Source organism: Chiloscyllium punctatum, chromosome 10 (genome assembly GCF_047496795.1).
Source record: "Chiloscyllium punctatum isolate Juve2018m chromosome 10, sChiPun1.3, whole genome shotgun sequence".
NCBI classification, from domain to species: domain Eukaryota; kingdom Metazoa; phylum Chordata; class Chondrichthyes; order Orectolobiformes; family Hemiscylliidae; genus Chiloscyllium; species Chiloscyllium punctatum.
Window position 1 is genome coordinate 70,941,417 of NC_092748.1, and position 19,886 is coordinate 70,961,302.

Below are 19,886 nucleotides of genomic sequence, written 5' to 3' on the forward strand. Positions count from 1 at the left end.
CCACAGTCATGAATGTGGTGTCAGAGGACTGAAGAGTGGCTAATGTTGTACCTTTTTTGAAAAAAAATATAAAGAGAAGCATAGGAACTAAAGACTGATGGGTCTAACATCAGTTGTAAGTTATGGAAGGGAATTCTGAAAGAAATTATTTACATGCACTTGAAGAGGCAAGGAGAGATTAGGGAGAGTCCGCATAGTTTTGTGCATAAGAAGACATGTCTCACAAACTTGATTGAATTTTCTCAGGGCATAACCTGAGAAAATTCTGGGTAGAATGGTAGATATTGTCAAAGGCTTTACTATAGTCCATGTAAACAATGTTCCACATGATAGACTGATTCGTGAAGTTAGATCACATGGGATTCATGGACAGCTCGCCAATTGGACACAAAATTGGCTTGATGGTGGGAGACAGAGAGTGGTGGTGGAGGTCGTTTTTCAGACTGGAGGTCTGTGACCAGTAGTGTTCCACAGGGATTGGTGTTTGATCCTCTGTTGTTTCTTTGTAATTTACATAAAGGTTTGGATGAGAATTTAGGAGGCACGGTGAGTAAGTTTGCGATGACACCGAAATTGGTAGAAAAGGTTATCTAAGATTACAAAGAGATCTTGATCAATTGAGTCAGTGGGCTGAGGAGTAGCAGTTGGAGTTTAATTTGGATAGATCCAAGGTATTGCATTTCAAAAAAAATAAACATGTGCAGGACTTATACAGTTCATGGTAGGGCCCTGGGGATTGTTGTCAAACAGAGAGACGTAGGGGTTCAGGGACTTATTCCTTTGAAAGTTGCATCAGATGTAAACTGGGGGTGGTTAATAAAGCATTGAACATGCTTGCCTTTGTTACTTAGAATGTTGAGTTGGGACGTCACGTTGCAGTTGTGCAAGACATTTGTGAGGAAACTTTTGGAGTAGTGTGTACAGTTCTGGTTGCCCTGCTATAGGAAGGATAGTATTAAATTGGAGAGGGTTCAAGAAAGATTTACCAAAATGTTGCCTGAATAGCAGGGTTTGAGTAATGAGGAGAGGCTGGATCGGCTAGTACTTTTATTACTGGAGCATAGTAGGCTGAGGGGTGACCTTAGGGGAGGGGAGTGCAAAACTAGAGAATATATTTTTAAGATCGTCGAAGAAATATTTAAAAGGAACCCAAGGGGCAGCATTTTAACACTGAGGGTGCTTCGTATGTAGAATGAACTACCAGATTAAGTAGTAGATTCAGGTACAATTAAAATACATTTGGGTAGGTACATGAATAGAAACGTTTAGAGGGATTTGGCCGAAACACAGGCAAATGGGACTAGTTTAGTTTGGTAAATCTGGTCAGCATGGATGAGTTGGACTGAAGGGCCTGTTTCTGTGCTGTTTGATTCTATGACTATGATTCTATGACTCTCTGCTTGTCTCGCTTCCCCATAAATATTTCCATATTTATTGCTTTAAGACTTCCTGTCATTACAAGTTCCACAATCTCACCATTATATGGGTAAAGAAGCTTCTTCTGAGTTCCCTACTGAAGGTCTTAATGACTAGTTATACTCTTCCTTACAAGATGAAACATTCACTCTGAGTCAACTATATCAATTCTATCCTAATTTTAAAGACTTATGAGGACAGAACCCCAGCTTTTTTTTTCAAAAGTAATTCAGCCTTACAATTTTTTTGTGACATCTACAGATGTGCATTTCTGGTACCATTCTTGCAAATCTTGGCTGCACCCTCTACTCTTTACATCATTTTTATAATATGGCAATTGTGGAGTCGAGGCTTCATTATACTCTTACTCTAAGAATAGCTACTAAGCATGAACAAAAGGAGCAATACCATAATGACATCTAATCATGAGTAACTAGAACCAGAATCTATAATGCTCCAGACAAATGCCCTCTCTTACCATGACTTATAAACAGTTATACTTGATACAGTCTTTCACTGTTCACTCACAAGATTGCAGACCTCAATGTATTAAGTTATTAGAACTGCACACAATATTCTGAGGGTCACAGCATTAAAGCTCAATGTAGTTTTTGCATATCTTCTCTGCTGTTCAAGTCTATTTCTCTAGAAACAAAACCTAATGCTTGATTTGCTGCAGCCGCCCCCTGAAAATGCAGGGTATCAACTTGAAGATGGTTATAAGTAGAAGGAAGTACTTGGATTAACCTTTCTATAGGTGATATGAGGCACTTGGCAAAACAAGATTATCAAAATAATATTTCATATTTTATCAGTAGAGTGCTTCATTATATTAACTCACCTTGTTGTTACACTACGCTGTTTTCCATTCATAATTAGATATGAATAGAATGGTAGTCTTGTGTAACATGGTCATAGCAAAAGTGAATGAGTCAAATACTTCAGATTTTTTTTGTCAATATTAAGATAAGGCATGCTAGTCCTGGTGAACCAACAACTTCAGGAAGGCATATTACACAATAAGCACACCTAGATTTAAGCACAGCAAAGTCTTCTTCACAATAAGTTGGAAAATGCACTGTTTCATATAGACAGAAATGTCACATGCTGAGATGATGCTGTCCTATCACTTGAAAGCCTATCTCTTCACAAATATCAAGTAATATGTCATTTAAAATGGAAGAAATTCAAAGTTCAATTATTTGCTTGTTATTTTCTTTTCACGGAGAAACAAAACTGCTTTAAAAGTAGGAATTTGAAACATAAACAGATGCCAAAAACACTCAGCAAATTTGGCAACATTGTAGCCAAAATTATTGACTTCATATTTTTTGTGAATATTCTACTAGATGAAATGTGTGCATCTAAAACATTAAATGAGGTGTCCTCTCCACTGATTAAAATCACCACATATGAAACTATTTTAATTTTATGATCATCCTTATCAGAAACCTTTGATTACATTGCTCATGCTAAGAAAGCTGTGGATGCAGACATGAAATGATGGAATGTTTGTTACAAGAAAAAGAGATGTGATACTTATAGGCATTTTCTAATCAACCTGTTGAGAGATGGTATTGTACCCTTTGAAGCAAGAGGAACCTGAACCCAAGCCTCTTAGTCCAGAGGTATGGATATTACCACTGCACTACAAGAGCCCTAAGAACTGAAAACTACATATTCCTTTTTATGCTCCCACAGTTTTCAAAGGTGCACAATTAAGCATTTATGTTTCCTGTCATTGTTTTCATATCCGTTGAAGTGTCACCAATTTGTACATTTGTCCTACAAACAGCAATGCCATAAATGGGAGAAAAATATTCCACAAAATAGATTGGTTTTTCGTGTTGATTGAGAAAATTATAATGCTAATCACAACAGGAGTGAATTCCTGCATCTGTGGACAAAATCTTGCAATTCTTTGGGCATTCCTTTGAACAAACTGTTTAACTTCTCACTCAACAACAAAAGCACCTTTGATAGTGCAGCATTTTCTTTGCACTGCTCTGAAGAAGCAGTCTCAATTGTGTCCAGATCCCGTAGTATGGTTGTATTCAAGAATATTTGAACTGAGCAGAACTAAAATATAAAAGCAAATGACAATAACAGGTTTGTCATAATAAATTACATCATCAGATTGAAAATGAAGGAATTCTTCTGAATAGGACTGGATCATCAAGTCATTAGAATTAAGTGCATTTACAACAGTCACAAACAAACAAAGCATTGCTTCCAGGCTCACTTACTCTATATTGTTATACTTATTCCTGTTGTAAATCAAAATAGTTTTGAATTAGATAATCATCGATTTGTTCTCATCATAATCAGAAAAACAGCTCACAGTTCAGCTGTTAACCGAAGATTTGTGGTTATGTTCATATCCTTAGAACATCCCAAACCACTTTCCATCAAATTAAGTACTCATTTATTAGTATATAGAGCATGATCCTTTGCTCTCACTGGTGGTGAGCTTGAAGATGAGAAGAGCAATAAATTATTTGGAGGGCTGGTATGATAGACTCTGCTGCCTTCCTGCTTACCCATGTATTACGTTCTAGAAGAGCTGGTCCATGGTCAAGCTGCCCATTCCACCATCGACTAAGGCCTTTAACTATCTAATTAATGAGCAATTAAGGACCTCATTCCACTGCTTCTGGGAGTAACCCAGCTGCAGGTAGGCCTGTTACGATGCTGAGGTGACAGCATCAAATGCTTGGGAGTGATGATCACCATAATCAGTCCTCATCCATTACATTGAGAAAACACAACACTGCCTCAACTCCCTCAGGAGGCGAAGGAAATTCCACCATACAACAACTAATTCAGCTACTAATGCCTCAGCAGGAATGAGTTTGGGAGTGGGACAAGCCCATCGGTCAAAGGCAACCAGTGCCGATTGAGGAGATCGATGAAGGAGAGGAGGGGAACCTACTAAAAGCCATCCCATGCATTTACTTCCAAATGTCAGGCCCCACTCTCCACAACTCCCACCTGAAAAATCCCTGCTCCACAGGATTTACCCATGACCCGGATTGCTTCACAACTCTGTATTACCCTAATAGAATATTCAAATCTTTTACCCAGGTGTACCTTGTTGATTTTAACCCTACTGCGAATCCTCTTGCAAGGATGTCTGCCTTGAAGAAGTTTTCCTCCTCTCTCTACAAGAATCTCAGGGAGTCCCTCTCCCACTGCAACTCCCAGGTCATTTCCTCTGCCCTGAAGCTCTTCAACCATGTCGTGAAACAAGCTCGCTACCATAGCCACATTTGCTTACCTATCACCTTCATCCCCTCCCCCACTCAACCATCGTACTCTATGCTACTTTCTCCCACCCCCACCCTCCTCTAGCTTATCTCTCCACGCTTTAGGCTCACTGCCTTTATTCCTGATGAAGGGCTTTTGCCCGAAACGTCGATTTCGAAGCTACTTGGATGCTGCCTGAACTGCTGTGCTCTTCCAGCACCACTAATCCAGAATAATAGAATAGGTGACAACACTTCCTCCACAGTAATCCTCAACAAGACCACTACTGTCCTCCTTATACACTCATGACTGTGTGGCCAACTTCTGCCCCAATTCCATTTACAGGTCAGCTTAACACCATTGTAAGTTGACTCTCAAACAACAATGAGACAGAGTACAGGAAAGAGATTGAGTTCTTAGTGGTATGGTTTAAAATGTCAGCAAAATGAAGGACCTGGTTATCAACTTCAGGAAGTGAGGTAAAGGGCACACTCCTATCTGCTTCAGGAGTGAGGTAAAGATAGTTGAAAGTGTTAAGTTCCTGAGAGATGCTCACCAACAATCTGTCCTGGTCCATCCACATAGAGAAAGCACAACAATGTCTCTACTTCCTCAGGATGCTAAGGAAATTTTACATGTCCACAAAGACTCTTACCAAATTTTATACATGCAGCATAGAAAGCATCATATCCAGATAAGTCACAACTATGGCAACTGCTCTTCCCAAGACTGCAAGAAACTACAGAGAGTTGTAAATGCAGCCCAGTCTATCACGTAAACCAACCTTCCATCCATTGACTCCAACCAACATAATCAAAGAGCCCTCCTACCCTGTTAGTACACTTTTCCATTGGGCACAGGATATAAAAGTTTGAAGACAAATACGAAAAAATTCAAGAACAGCTTCTTCCCTGCTGTTATCAGACTTTTGAATAGACCTCTCAACTATTAATGTTATTCTCTTTCTCTGCACCTTTTCTGCAGCTCTAACACTATATTCTGCACTCTGCTCTGCTACCCTAGTGCACTTTGTATTCATATGACCTGACTGTATAGTATGTAAAACAAGACTTTTCACTGTATCTCTGTACATGTGACAGCAATAAATCAAATCATATCAGACAAAAGACAGGAAGTCTACTCAGATTTTAGTTAAAGAAACCTTTTTTTAATTTAACTCTTTGGGTACCAATGCTCAATATAAAACATACATTCATTGTAACACATATCTCTTACTTCATCTAACTTCAACCTTAACTCACTCTTTTAACTTTACTTTACCTTACTTTAACTTAATTCACACTTAGCCTTAACCATCACTTTAACTCTGCAACTTTGGCTTGAAACAAATAACACCCTGATTCGAGTAAAGTGATCAACTTTTGCTTTTGGTGTAAATCTTGCCTCATGGTTCTTTGTTTTCTCTGAAGATAACTTCATGGCACGTAGTTCTCAAATGTCAGTCTCGATGGCTCACTCATGCAAAATCCTTTGTGCTGGTAACTTTTATCTCAAAACGTGTCTCTGGTACTCAGCCAATGAACTGACCAAACCTGATCATACCATTCAATCCCAGCCAATGATATTTACTGGTAAACAACACCCAAATGATTATACAAAGTCGTAAACAGCCACAAACTATTCTCCATATGAGGTAATATGGTGTCAGTTTGTCTAGCAGGCCACAATGACACCTCCTTTGGTTGGTCAACACAGGAAACTGCAGGTTACAGCTTTCATTACAGGTCACAATATACCCTGGCTGGAGGTTTAACTGAGGTCAGACTTTGAACTAGCTTGACCAAAGTTCTCAGCATGCTTGATTTTAGTTCTTAACCCAATCTGTTTTAAGCCATTTCTCCTCCTGGCCACCTAACCACACCTGAGACTTTGGTGTACTTCCCTCTGAAGCAATCACAGTCCCCTTAGTGGCACGGCTGAGTGCAAAAGCTGCTACCCTCTGATTGGCTCGTACCTCTCACTGGGTGGTGCTTCCACCACTATGATGCCAGTAGAATACTGACAGATGCTCTTTCTACTGCCTAATCTAAATGTGGTTTGGTGGACCTTCCTGAAAGGAATCTGTGCAGTGTGTTGCTGGCAGGTAAGACCCATGACACCACAACAAAATTCTGCCCACAATAAATGTAATGTAGGATACAAAACCAACCAATTTATATACATTGGGTAAAAGCAAATTACTGCAGATGCTGGAATCTGAAACCAAAAGAGAAAATCTCAGCAGCTCTAGCAGCATCTGTAAGGAGAAAAAAAGAGCTGATGTTTCAAGTCTAACTGACCCTTTGTCAAAGCTTAAAAAGAAGGGAGAAATAGTGAGGTATTTATATTAGCCTGAGAGAAGGCGAGTCATGGCTCCAGAAGCAAAGGTAGCAGTAAAGAGGTGATAATGGCAGTGCATGGAGAGATTATAAAGAGATTAGGAGCTGTGAATGACCAAAATGGAAGCCAGTGCTATGTGACAAAATATGTGGGGGATGGGTGAAGCAGAGGCAAAATGGAAAACAGGAGAGAAGGGTAGCAAAGGGGGAAGAGTTCAACTTCAGATGATTATCCCATCTCGACCCCTCTGCTTTCATTCTGCTCCATAATTTTATTTCATTTATTTTATTTATTTTTTTCACTGTTCTGTACCTCTTATTTCTTGACTGTCTCTCTTTCTCTCGCTCCCCATTCTCTCATTGCCTTTTTCCTCTCCTCTTCCCCCTTTGCTACCCTTCTGCCCTGTTTTCCATTTTGCCTCTGCTTCATCCCTCCCCCATCCCCCACATATTTTGTCATAAAGCACTGGCTTCCATCTTGGTCATTCACAGGTCCTAATCTCCCTATAATCTCTCTATGCACTGTCATTATCACCTCTTTACTGCTACCTTTGCTTCTGGAGCCATGACTCGTCTTCTCTTAGCCTAGTATAAATGCCTCCCTATTTCTCCCTTTTTTTAGCTTTGACAAAGGGTCAGTTAGACTCAAAACATCAGCTCTTTTCTCTCCTTACAGATGCTGCCAGACCTGCTGAGATTTTCCAGAATTTTCTCTTTTGGTATTTATATACATTGACCTTTCATAATATTAATGCAATAACAATCAGACAACTTATTTTTAATTTAGTGTGCTATTGTACGGTCATAAAATCATAAAATGATTGTGGCACAGAAGGAGACCATTCAGCCCATTATGTGTATGCCAATTTTCTGTCAGGAGCAACTTCACTACTGTTACTCTCCCACCATCCACCCATACACCTGTATATTCTTCTTTTTCAGAAAACAATTCAATTTTCTTCTAAATTTTTCAGTTGAACCTGCTTCCATAATCATCTCAGACAATGAATCCTTTCTCTACAGCAAACAAGTTTTCCTATTTATCCACATAGCTAACATTTTGATCCCTTGAATCATTATTGTGCAACTTTTCTGCATACTTTCCTAATATAAAGTCCCCAAGTGTGGTGCCCAGAAATGGGTGCTCTATTCCAGGTGTGGTTGATGCAATATTTTATACAAGCATCTCATAACTTCCTTTCTTTTATACTTCATGTCCCGACTGATAAAAGCCAGGATATTTTACTTGTCTTGTCAAATTCAATATTTTATATTCATGTAAAGCAGGGCTCTCTGCTCCTAGCTACCTTGCAAATGTATCTTCACTTTATATTGCCTCTTTGCAGTCTTTCTTTCAAAATGAATGACCTCACTTTGTAAAATTTAATTTTATCTGCCACTTGTCTACCCATTCTATCAACTCGAGTCTGTCCTCTTGACGTTCTGCATTTCCTCCTTACAGTTCACTATATTTACAAGTTTTGTATGCTTCAGACATTTAAAAATTATACCCTGTATACTTATACCAAGTCATTAAGATATATTGGCAAGAATAGTGTCCTTACACTCACAATAGGTGAATGCTTGCAACCACCTGTAACCGCCACTTTTTTTACTAATTCACAGGATGGGGGCATCACTAGCTAGGACAGCATTTATTGTCATCCCTAATTTCCCAGAGGGCAGTTTAAGAGTCAGCTACTTTGCTGTGGGTCTGGAGTCACATGTAGCCCAGACCAGGTAAGAATGGCATTTTTCTTCCTAAAAGACATTAGTGAACCAGACGGGTTTTTCCTGACAATCAACAACAAATTCAAGGTTATCACCAGACTCTTAATTCCGCAAACTTTTATTGAATTCAGACTCCACCATTTACTGTAGCAGGATTCAAACCTGGGTCCGCAGAACATTATCTAGGTTTTGGGATTAACAGCCTAGTCACAATATCACTAGGCCATGACTTCTCCTATGAGGCTAAGGAAGATTGAAAAGTTCTGGCCAGGCGTTTTTCAATTTCCACTTGCTTAGCACTTTGGATTCAATTCATCCAGTTCTGGTCCCTTATTAACTTAAAATATAGATAGCTTACCCAATACCTCCTCCTAGTTTATTTTGTTGAGTGATAAATGCTGGCAATCTGGGGCTAGCTCCCTTAACATTCTTCAAAATGGGGCATTAGATTTTCTGTGCCCCCCTAGGGGGTCAGCTGGTTCCTTGGTTTAATGTCTCACCTCATATGCTGCAGCACTTGAAGCTGCAACTATCTGACTCATGGGGCAAGAGTTACTTCATGCCATGTCATTTCTATCAGCTTCTTCAAGGCCTGATCATCTAGTCTAGCCTGAGGGCTCTTGCATGAAGTATTGTCTCTATCTCTGGGCCCGAAGGTCTGTGCTCATGTTTCACTTATCCCAGTTGAGAGTATGTTGCTGGAAAAGCACATCAGGTAAGGCAGCATCCAAGAAGCAGGAAAATCGCTGTTTCAGGCCAGAGCCCTTCATTAGGACTCAGCTCACTGTCTTTCACTTATCCCAGACTATGTGTCAAAACATGTCGAAGCAGGTTGATTAAAATATCTGTAGTCTAGTATGCAACAAAGGGCCTTGGTTCAATTCCTCAGTGCATGACAGGGTTCAATTAAAGTTCCACAATTACTTTTAATGTTTCTATTCTAGGAAAAGATCTCTTCTATTCTAGTTCATGGAAAATGAACGAGCACTCCTACTTTTAATTTCTAACACTCCTGGACAGAAATTGTAATAGGAGTAATTTGTTTCATCTGATTCTGTTACAGAGGCAGTGATCACTGAAATACAAAGAAAGTAATCATAGAAACTTGCTTCTACATGATACATCTCATAAAGTAAATTATTAGTGTCTGTAGTTCAAGTTCAGTGACTGGCATAATTAAAGGGACACTTACGCGAGTCTTTGGTTGGCGACATGTGATTTAAGCTGTCTGGAGACTGTAAGCATTTCTCCTCATCCACAAATTCAAAGTTTATGATGAACATTATGACCACACCTTCTTCATTTTTCACTGGAATTATATGAGTGTTGCACAAAAATGTTGATCCTAAATAATAGAAAAGAAAAGTAGGTTAATATCTCCAAGACAGACTGAAGATGATCCATGGCTGAGAATGAATAACAATGCAATTCATACTCTCTCGGTTTTTGGCTTTGTGAATGGTAAGTTATATTTGTCTAAATAACAAAAAAGTCCTCATCAGGGAAATGATGATGGATTGTTGTATAATGTTGTTCGAACACTAAAAGGTGGATAGGAAAATCATTTCAGAACAATTTTAAATTGCTTATGTTAGATTTATGAATTTCAACAGATTTTCTTATGGTTTCACAAAGGTACAGAGAATTCCTCTTGTTAACATTCACTTTTGAAATGAATGGTGAGGATCATGGACAGAAATTGTAATAGGAGTAATTTGCTTCATCTGATTCTGTTACATGTCTGACTGATGAGTTGTAGACGTGGCTATCTTCATGCTCATTGTGTATCTTAAAGATATGTCTGCAGGACACACTTATCTGATTTACACTGTCAAATTGTAACAGTGTGTTTATAAAGTACAACAATCTTTTGATTTGAGATTAAACATTTTTACTCAAACCTCAGTGGTTTACAAGTTCTCCTTTATAGAGTTGAATAGTTTTCAAGGCAACATGCAGTATAGTCTTTGTTTTATGATTTTGGAAGACGATTTAGAATTTGTATTACACATCTGATTTAGCCAACAGTTAGTCACCAGATGTTGTAAAGTGTCACAATAACACAAATCACAGTATTCCTATTTTGGACCATGTTTCCTAATAAAAGTTGAGAAATTTTATTTTATCTGCATGACTGTACAATTCATAGTGATATTCATTATTATATCTAGTTTCTTCATAGCCATCCATTATTTTTAGCTTTAGTAATAATTTTGTTTGTCTATCTGCCGTATATTTATCATATTAATTGAGTTACATGAGCACATTCAATAGGAAATTACAAATGTATAAGTTAATGAGTTGAAGTAGACCATTCAGCCCATTGAGCCTGCTTTCCCATTCAATATGATCATGGATGATCTGTTTGTGTTTCCAATTCTGCTTTTCTATCTGCTCCTAACAAACATTGATTTCCTTTGCTATCTAAAATCTATCTTTGCTTTGAAAATATTCAATTACCCCAAATATGAAGCAGAGAGTTCCAAATTTGTATAACCATCACAGAAAACAATTCTCCTCATTTCTGTGCTAAAAGAGTGACGTCAAATTTGTTAATGTTTTTTAAGGAGCCAATAGTAAAGCTTATTTCAATAAATTATATTTTTCCACTAAAAAAAATCAGAGTCTTTAAGCCTATAACCAAAGTCATGCATCAACTGCAGTAGGCTCATTCAGCTCATTGAAAGCATAGACTTTTGCAAGTTATTTGAAAATTTCCGTATGAAATACAGTTGTAAACCTACAAGGATATTTGCCTTTTCCAAACACGTTAACTTTGTAAATGAGTGCCATACAGTTGCTGCAACAGATTTATCATTGATGTATTTACTATAGAGGGTATTTCAGTTCCCTCAACATGCAATTGGGCAAAATCAATTATAGGATATAATCGCTACAGTCCATTCGGTCCATCGTGTCCAACCCTCCGAAAAGCATCCCACCCAAATTCACCCCCCTATCCTATCCCTATAACCCTACATTTCCTTTGGCTAATTTCTTCGCCTGCAATCCTTGAATGCTATGGTCAATTCAGCATGACCAATCCACCTTGCCTGCACATTTTTGCACTGTAGAAGGAAACTGGAGCACCCAGGGGAAATCCACGTTATAACCGCAATTCACATCATGTAGGTGCACCTTCAAGAAAGCAGTCATTTGCAAGGAAACTAGGGATGAACAATAAATTCTGGCCTCACCAGCAATGCCCACGTCCTGAGAATGAATATTTAAAATGGAATTTAAGTTAAACTTATATGAATTACTCATAAGCATCTGTCACTGGTGTATGACTACTCATTTTTGTATTTGACACTGAAATACTGTCTGAAACAGAATAATATGGATTTGTATGAACATTTCATACACCAAAGTCGTCCTCTATTGATATCATTGCATTGAAGTTGGAATTTAAGTTGAAAGCTGTGAGTCAGGAAACTTCAGAAACATACTTGCACTGAAATTGCCCATTATTTAAACTTCTAATGGGTTGATTTCCACTGAACCTTCCATGACACTGAGCTGATTTAGATTAAAGATGTGAGATTTCCTGGAATAGTGTAACCTGGAAATGCTAGGCTGATTAACAACATATCCAACAAAGAGATCAGCCAGTGTAACTGAAGCGATAAAACCATGATGATAATATGGCTTTAAGTGGTGTATTTTGTCCTGGTTTTGTTCTTCAAAAATGTTCCTTTAACTAAGGGAAACAGCTATTCCTATCTACCCTGGCCATACCCCTCCAATCTTAAGTACCCCTCAGCCTTCTCTGCTCTAAAGAAAATAATCCCATCTTCTCTGCATAGCTAAAATGCTCCAACTCAGGGAACATCTTGATAAATCTCCTCTGTACCTCCTCCAGTGCAATCACATAGTTGCTATGGTGAGACAGCAAGGACAACACATGGTATTCCAGTTGTGGCCGAACCAAACCTTTATACACATGAAGCTTTTTTACAGTAAATGTTTGCTACAGTATTGGATCTAGGTCTGATCACTATATATTTAGGAACAATGTGAGTATCCTTGAGACGATACAGCAAAGCTTTATCAACTTGGGCTCAGGGTCAAGAAATTGTACCTACACATGGCCGGTTTGGAGTCAGAGCAAAAGAGTTTGAAAGGATTTGTCAGATCAGAACAAAATCATGATAGATTTTGATAAGGTGGGCACACTAAATTGTTCTTTTCAGTTGAAGGGTTAAGAAACACAGGTTTAATGTTTTGGCCAAAACATACAGGGGGATGCGAAGAAGAAATTTATTACAGAGAAATGACGTGAAACTTAGTGTCTATCAAGGTGGTGGAAGTGGAGGCAATGGTTCTCATAAAAAGGACATTGGAAGCACATCTGTGGTAAATAAACTTTCACAGCTACAGTGATAGGATGGGGAAATGGGACAGACTGAACTATTTTACAGAGGGCCAGTATTAACATGTTGGGCTGAATGGCCTCATGTGATACAAAGGCTTGACTCATTGATAACCCTTGGTTAACAATTCCAATGCAAGCAGCATAGGAATTTCCCATAAATAGCATGCAGCTTAGTACTAAACATACTGTTGACTGACTGCTCAACTCAACAGGAACCTCCAGGTTGTCTGAGGCTAATAACCTTGCCTGCACTTCTCAAAGCAAGAATGTATTTTGACTATACCAAATGTTGCAAGCAGCTAAAGAATATAATCTGACCTACTAGAAGAGTGACTTACAATGCAATCAGGGAGACAGCATGCTCTAAGACTCTCCGATGCTATGACACCCTCATTAACCAAATGCATCACACCACCCTTTGCTCTTGCAAGATTGGGCAAGAGTGAGGACTGCATCATAGAAACATAGAATCCCCACAGTGTGGAAAGAGGCCATTTGTGTCCACACCGACACTTGGAAGAAGATCATCACACCCAGACCCAGCCACCACCTCCTCCTTCCCCCCTTATCTTTGCAATCCCACATTTACCAAGGCTAATCCACCTCACCTGCACATTCCTAGACACTATGGACAATTTAGCACAGCTAATCCACTGATTCGAAGTAGGTTGGTTCACTGAGCTAGAAGGTTTATTTTCAGATGTTTCATCATACTAGGTAATATCTTCAGTGAGCCTCAGGATGAAGCACTGGAGGTGTAACCCGCTTTCTATTTATATGTTTGGGCATCCTTGGGTCAGTGATGTCATTTCCTGTAGTGATGTCATTTCTTATGATGATATCGTTTCCTGTTTTTCTCAGGGAGTGGTAAATGGGATCCAAGTCAATTTATTTGCTGACAGAGTTCTGGTTAGAATGTTATGCTTCTAGGAATTCTCGTGTGTGTCTCTGGTTTGGTTGTCCTAGGATGGCTGTGTTCTCCCAGTCAAAGTGGTACCCTTTCTCATCCATATGTAAGGACACTAATGAGAGTGCATCATGTCTTTTTGTGGCTAGTTGATGTTCATGTATCCTGGTGGTTAGTTTTCTATGCATCTATGTATCCATCAGGATACATGAACATCAACTAGCCATAAAAAGACATGATGCACTCTTACTAGTAACCTTACATACAGATAAGGAAGGACGTCACTTCGACTGGGACAACACATCCATCCTAGGACAAGCCAAACAGAGACATGCACGAGAATTCCTAGAAACATGGATTCCAACCAGAACTCTAACAACAAATGTATTGACATCACAACCCAAGGAAACTCAAACATATAAATAGAAAGTGAGCTATACTACCAGTGCTTCATGGGGAGGCTCATTGAAGATATGGTGACGAAATGTCTGAAAACGAATCTTCCAGCTCAGTGAACAAACCTACATCCAGAACCTCAGCCTGAGCTACAAGTCTTCTCAAAACTTGCTAATCCACCTAATCTTTGGATTGTTTAAGGAAACTGGAGCACCCGGGGGAAACCATGCAGACATTTGGAGAACGTACAAATTCCACACAGACAATCGTTCAAAGTTGGAATTGAATTCGGGTCCCTGGTGCTGTGAGGCAGAGTCATGCTCTCCACTGAGCCACCATGCTGTCTCTGTACCTCTCAAAAAATGGGCGTCTTTTGACTAGACCAGATGTTGCAGGTAGCAAGGGAATAGAATCTGGCCCATCAGAATTTATTATTCCATCTGTGGAAGATGGTGTTTGCCATTATTGGAGCAGCCATCAATAAGACCATGGTCAGTGAAGAAATTCAAAGCATTGAACCAGATGGCGTCATTTATCTAATCCCCTTTCTCTTTCTCCTGATCCAACAGCCTCTTCCGATTTACAAGTTGCACATGGTGTGAGCATGCCACTTTCTGCTTTTCACCCTTTTCCTCATAACAGCATTATTCTGTGCCAGTCTCCATTTACTCTACTGACTTCCTCCCCCACCCACTCCCCCACCTCTATCCCACCTCACTATCAATGTAAACACCACCCCTTCCCAGCCACTTTCAGTTCTGACGAAGGAGCACTAGACTCAAAACATTAACTTCGCTTTTCTCTTTACCAATACTGCCAGACCTGCTGGGTTTTGCCAGCACTTTCTGTTGTGGCTTCAAATCACCATTATCCACAGTTCTTTGTTTTTATTTTAGTAGGATCCATGAGATGACTGCAGAAGCAGTTGAAGTCCATATGCATCAAGACCGGGATAATATTCAGGCTGGAGCTGATAAATGCTGAAAGTGTGTTGCTGGAAAAGCGCAGCAGGTCAGGCAGCATCCAAGGAGCAGGAGAATCGACGTTTCGGCATGACCCCTTCTTCTCTTGAAGATGGGCTCATGCCCGAAACGTCGATTCTCCTGCTCCTTGGATGCTGCCTGACCTGCTGCGCTTTTCCAGCAACATATTTTCAGCTCTGATCTCCAGCATCTGCAGTCCTCACTTTCTCCTGGAGCTGATAAATGACAAGTATTTTGCATGTCACACAGTGCCAATAACCCTTCGAAACACAAGAGAACCTAACTATCACTCCTTGACTTACAATGACAATCCATCAACATCTACATCCTGGGTGTCACCACTGACCAGAAACTGAACTGGGCATGTCACATAATACTGTAGCTACATGAACAGATCAGAGGCTGCACATTCTGTGGTGAGTAACTCACCTCCTGTCTCTCAGGTGCATGAATAACACAGATGTCAGAACTGTAATGGAATATTTTATATTTGCTTGGATGAGTGTAGCTCCAGTGACACTCAGGATGCACGACACTATCCCAGCCAAAGCACCTCACTTGATCAGAGCCCCATCCACAACCTTCAACACTCGCTCCCTCTGGCACTGAGGCACAGTGACTGCAGTATGTACCATCTACAAAATGGGATTAATCAAGGTCCTTTGGCATCATTGTCAAATCCCATGATCTCCACCATTTAGAAAGAAAATGGCAGCAAAAGCATCGGAACACCATCACCGACAAATTTCCCTCAAAGTCACACTTGGGAACAGATTGTTATTTCTTCATTGTCATCGCTTGAACTCTTTCCCAACAGCACCGTTGGTATCTACACCACATAGGCTCCAACGTTTCAAGGTGGTGGCTTACTGCCACATTTCCAAGGGCAGTTAGGGATGGACAATAAATGTTGACCCAGCAAATGATACTCACATCCTAAGAAATAATAAAATATATTGCTGCCTGAAAATCTATTCATGTGTTAACGGTACTACAATTGGTTTCATATCAATTTTACTGAAATCAATAATGCCTGCTTTCTAAGGAAAGATGCTTAGCAATACATCCTTAGTAATAGTGAATAGTTTATTATGATTGTTTTTAATAAGAGTTTCACTTTATCAGCACAAAGCTATTTTCAACATAATTATGCCAGTCTGATTTTTCATGTTTAATTCAGAATTTTAGCTTGTAGAGGTCAATTTTCAAACATTGTTAGTTGTAATTGAACACCAAAATTTTAGAAGATTATAATCCTGAATCATGTTTTGTTTGTTCAATATGTGGTTTCATCAACATGAAATGTAAATAGAAACACAGAGAGAAATAAACACATTTACTGACGCCGAATATTTTCATCTGCAGTGGTTCATACGTAGATAGACACTTTACTTGTTGTTACCTAATAAAAATCAGTGAAATAAAAAAGATGTTTGAATTGTAGGAAAGAAAGTTTAAAATACTAGCATCTCCCAGAAACACTTGAAACTTTATATTTTGTACCCATGATGTGTGCATTCCACACCAATACCCAAATTGAGTTTTGTTAAAAAAAAGACAAGATGTTATAGCATGTTGCCTTTAAGAGCATAACTGTTTTCTTCTGCAACACTGCAATTCCATAGTACCAGTTTAGCATTAACATTCAACTTTTTAACTTCATAGCTTGTATATGTACTAGACTTCTGGACTGTAGATGGAAAGAATAGTGATGAAAAAGAGAAAATATCGCAATAGGAAAATCAGTATGAAAGAGTAAAACACCAGACAATGGAACTCAGAAATAAAAACAGACAATGCTTGAAGTATGCAGCAGATCTGATAGCAATTATGGAGAGAGAAACTGAGAGTTCATGGCCAACATTTTAAGGAACAAATTACTACAGGTGCTGGAATCTGTACTGAAAAAACAAATGCTGAAGATCACAGTGGGTGAGACAGCATCTATGGAGAGAGAGCAAGCTAACACTTCGAGTCTAGATGACTCTTCATCAGAATTCATCAGTCTCTTCATCTGATGAAGAGTCATCTAGACTTGAAATGTTAGCTTGTTCTCTCTCCATGAATGTTGTCTGACCTATTGTGATCTCTGGCATTTGTTGTTTTCAGCCAACATTTTAACCTTGGTTTATAGAATAGGGAGTGGGCACTAATTCAGCTCACTTGTTTTTCACTGGTTTCTGCACAATTATGATCACAATATAAAATGCTGGCAGCTTACAGACATGACACATGCAATTCCCTTTCACCAGTTGACAATGCAGTACAATGAGAAAGTTTATGGTCACTCTTTGTTAAAGAGTTATAGGTGTACTTGCCACTCGATGGAATATGACTGAACTCTCAGTTTTGGCTGGCTCTCGCATTGACTATCTATTACCAGGGATTTCATGCTGTCAGACTTGCATTTCTTCTTTCTATAAGGCCATACATAAATTGGAGTACATATTGTGCCTTCATTTTTGGAGCTCGAGTTTAAACCAAACATGACTGCTTGGTTGGAAGTCTTTTCTCTCCTTTGTATATATGGAATTTATACCAAAATGGTGACTTCTCTGACACTCAATTCTTGTTAATACAAATGAACTGTATTTACACTTTAAGCATGTGATTTAGGACTTCAGTTGACTCAGCAGTGGAAAGTGGTACTAGTGTTATTTTTAATGAGATTTTGAATTGACTCTATTCACATGATTTACCTTATGATGTCTTAAATGTTCAGTATTCAATGTCATCCGGTCTTATGGTGTATTCTGTTAAGATACTTTACGAGAGATATTGATTAAGCACCTACCATAATTGAGTAAGCATTGACATACTTATCAAGGGCTTTTGCCCGAAACGTCGATTTCGAAGCTACTTGGATGCTGCCTGAACTGCTGTGCTCTTCCAACACCACTAATCCAGATACTTATCAACAATCGAGAGTGTGGTGCTGGAAAAGCACAGCAGGTCAGGCAGCATCAGAGGAGCAGGAGAATTGACGTTTTGGGCTCACCATATTTTATCACATATTTTATCTCACCACCCCCTTGGCTCACAGCCTCATTCCTGATGAAGGGCAGTTGCCCGAAACTTCAGTTCTCCTGCTCCTCAGATGCTGCCGACCAGCTGTGCTTTTCCAGCACCACTCTCTGGACTCTAATCTCTAGCATCTGCAGTCCTCACTGTCACATACTTTGACAACAGAAGAACTCGGAGTCCTGTTTTGCTTCTAGTGCCACACTTTGTTTTAATATGATAGCTAATGTGTAAATGTGTTAATGTAGCAGTGTGTGAAGAAAGTGAAATGGTAAAATTGGTCATTGTTTCCTTGATATACTTGATTGTTTTGTAGGGGAACTATACATTACTTGTATGAGTGATGAAGTAACATTTAATTTGATAGTTGATCTGATAATCTCATAAAAAGGAATAAAATTGATTGGAATTGTGCCAAATCTATCCCAGCTTCAATTATTGATACCTATATTAAACATCTTAGATAACAAGATTAAAATCTTGTTCACAGTTCTGAAGAAGCATCATGAGAGCCGAAACATTAACTCTGCTTTCTTTCCACAGATGCTGCCAGACTTGCTGAGTTTTGGATGGTGTCATTTCAAACGAACCTTCCAGCTCAGCGAGCAAATTTACATCCAGAACCTCAACCTGAGCTACAAATCTTCTCCAAACTTACTGTATTTTTTTCAGACACTTCGAATAATGTTTCTGATTTCCAGCATCTATACTTATTTGGGTTTTTTTTAAGATTAGCATCTTGTTCATTGTGATAAATCACATCAGTTCTGTGCCTAAGTGTATGTTTAGTTATATTTGATTTACAGATATGATGAATAATATGCCATTTTGTTAAATATTATGAATGCATTAATCATAGTTTCATCATTATTTCATTAAAAATGCAATGAATGTCTAACTCAGTAATCTATTCCAGTTATATTTATGAGGTTGGTTCCTAAGACATTTTGACTTAATGTACAACATGTTTATTATAAATTGTATATAGCTTTGTAAAATATGTAAGTGCAGTTTAAAATGTAACTAATTTACATATAACACATATAGATCCACACTTGGAGTTAAAAGAAAACAACATTTTCATGAAAAAACATTAAGTAATTCTAGGTGGCAGCTAACTGATTAAAATGCATATTTTGTTCAGGCAACCAGAAATTATACAATTAGAATGGATTAATTTTCCTGTCAGTTATATTAGCTTACATCAAGATTTTACACAAGAAATGAAATAAGACTAGATAATTTATTCTATCAAATTGATATTTAAATCAGTTGTCCAAATTCTGATTAAAACAAATTGCGTTTCTTATTCACTGTCAATTCTATAATGTGCTTTTCAATCAGTTGAACACATTGTCTTCCACAATTGTGCATTCTTTCATAACTCATGCAATGACACCAGCTGCGCAATGCAAGTAGTACAGACAATTTATTAAGTAGTTTCAACAGCAGGATTATTTTACCTGCAGCAA

General features: G+C 38.7%; 1 protein-coding gene across 1 annotated transcript in view; it reads right to left on the minus strand.

Moving 5' to 3' along the window:
* LOC140482276 (voltage-gated inwardly rectifying potassium channel KCNH7) overlaps positions 1–19,886 on the minus strand; it is a 464,373-nt gene that overhangs the window by 228,186 nt on the left and 216,301 nt on the right. The window contains exon 3 of the mRNA XM_072579472.1: positions 9,925–10,077. Coding sequence (XP_072435573.1) covers positions 9,925–10,077 — 153 coding nt within the window. The remainder of the gene's footprint in view (positions 1–9,924; positions 10,078–19,886) is intronic.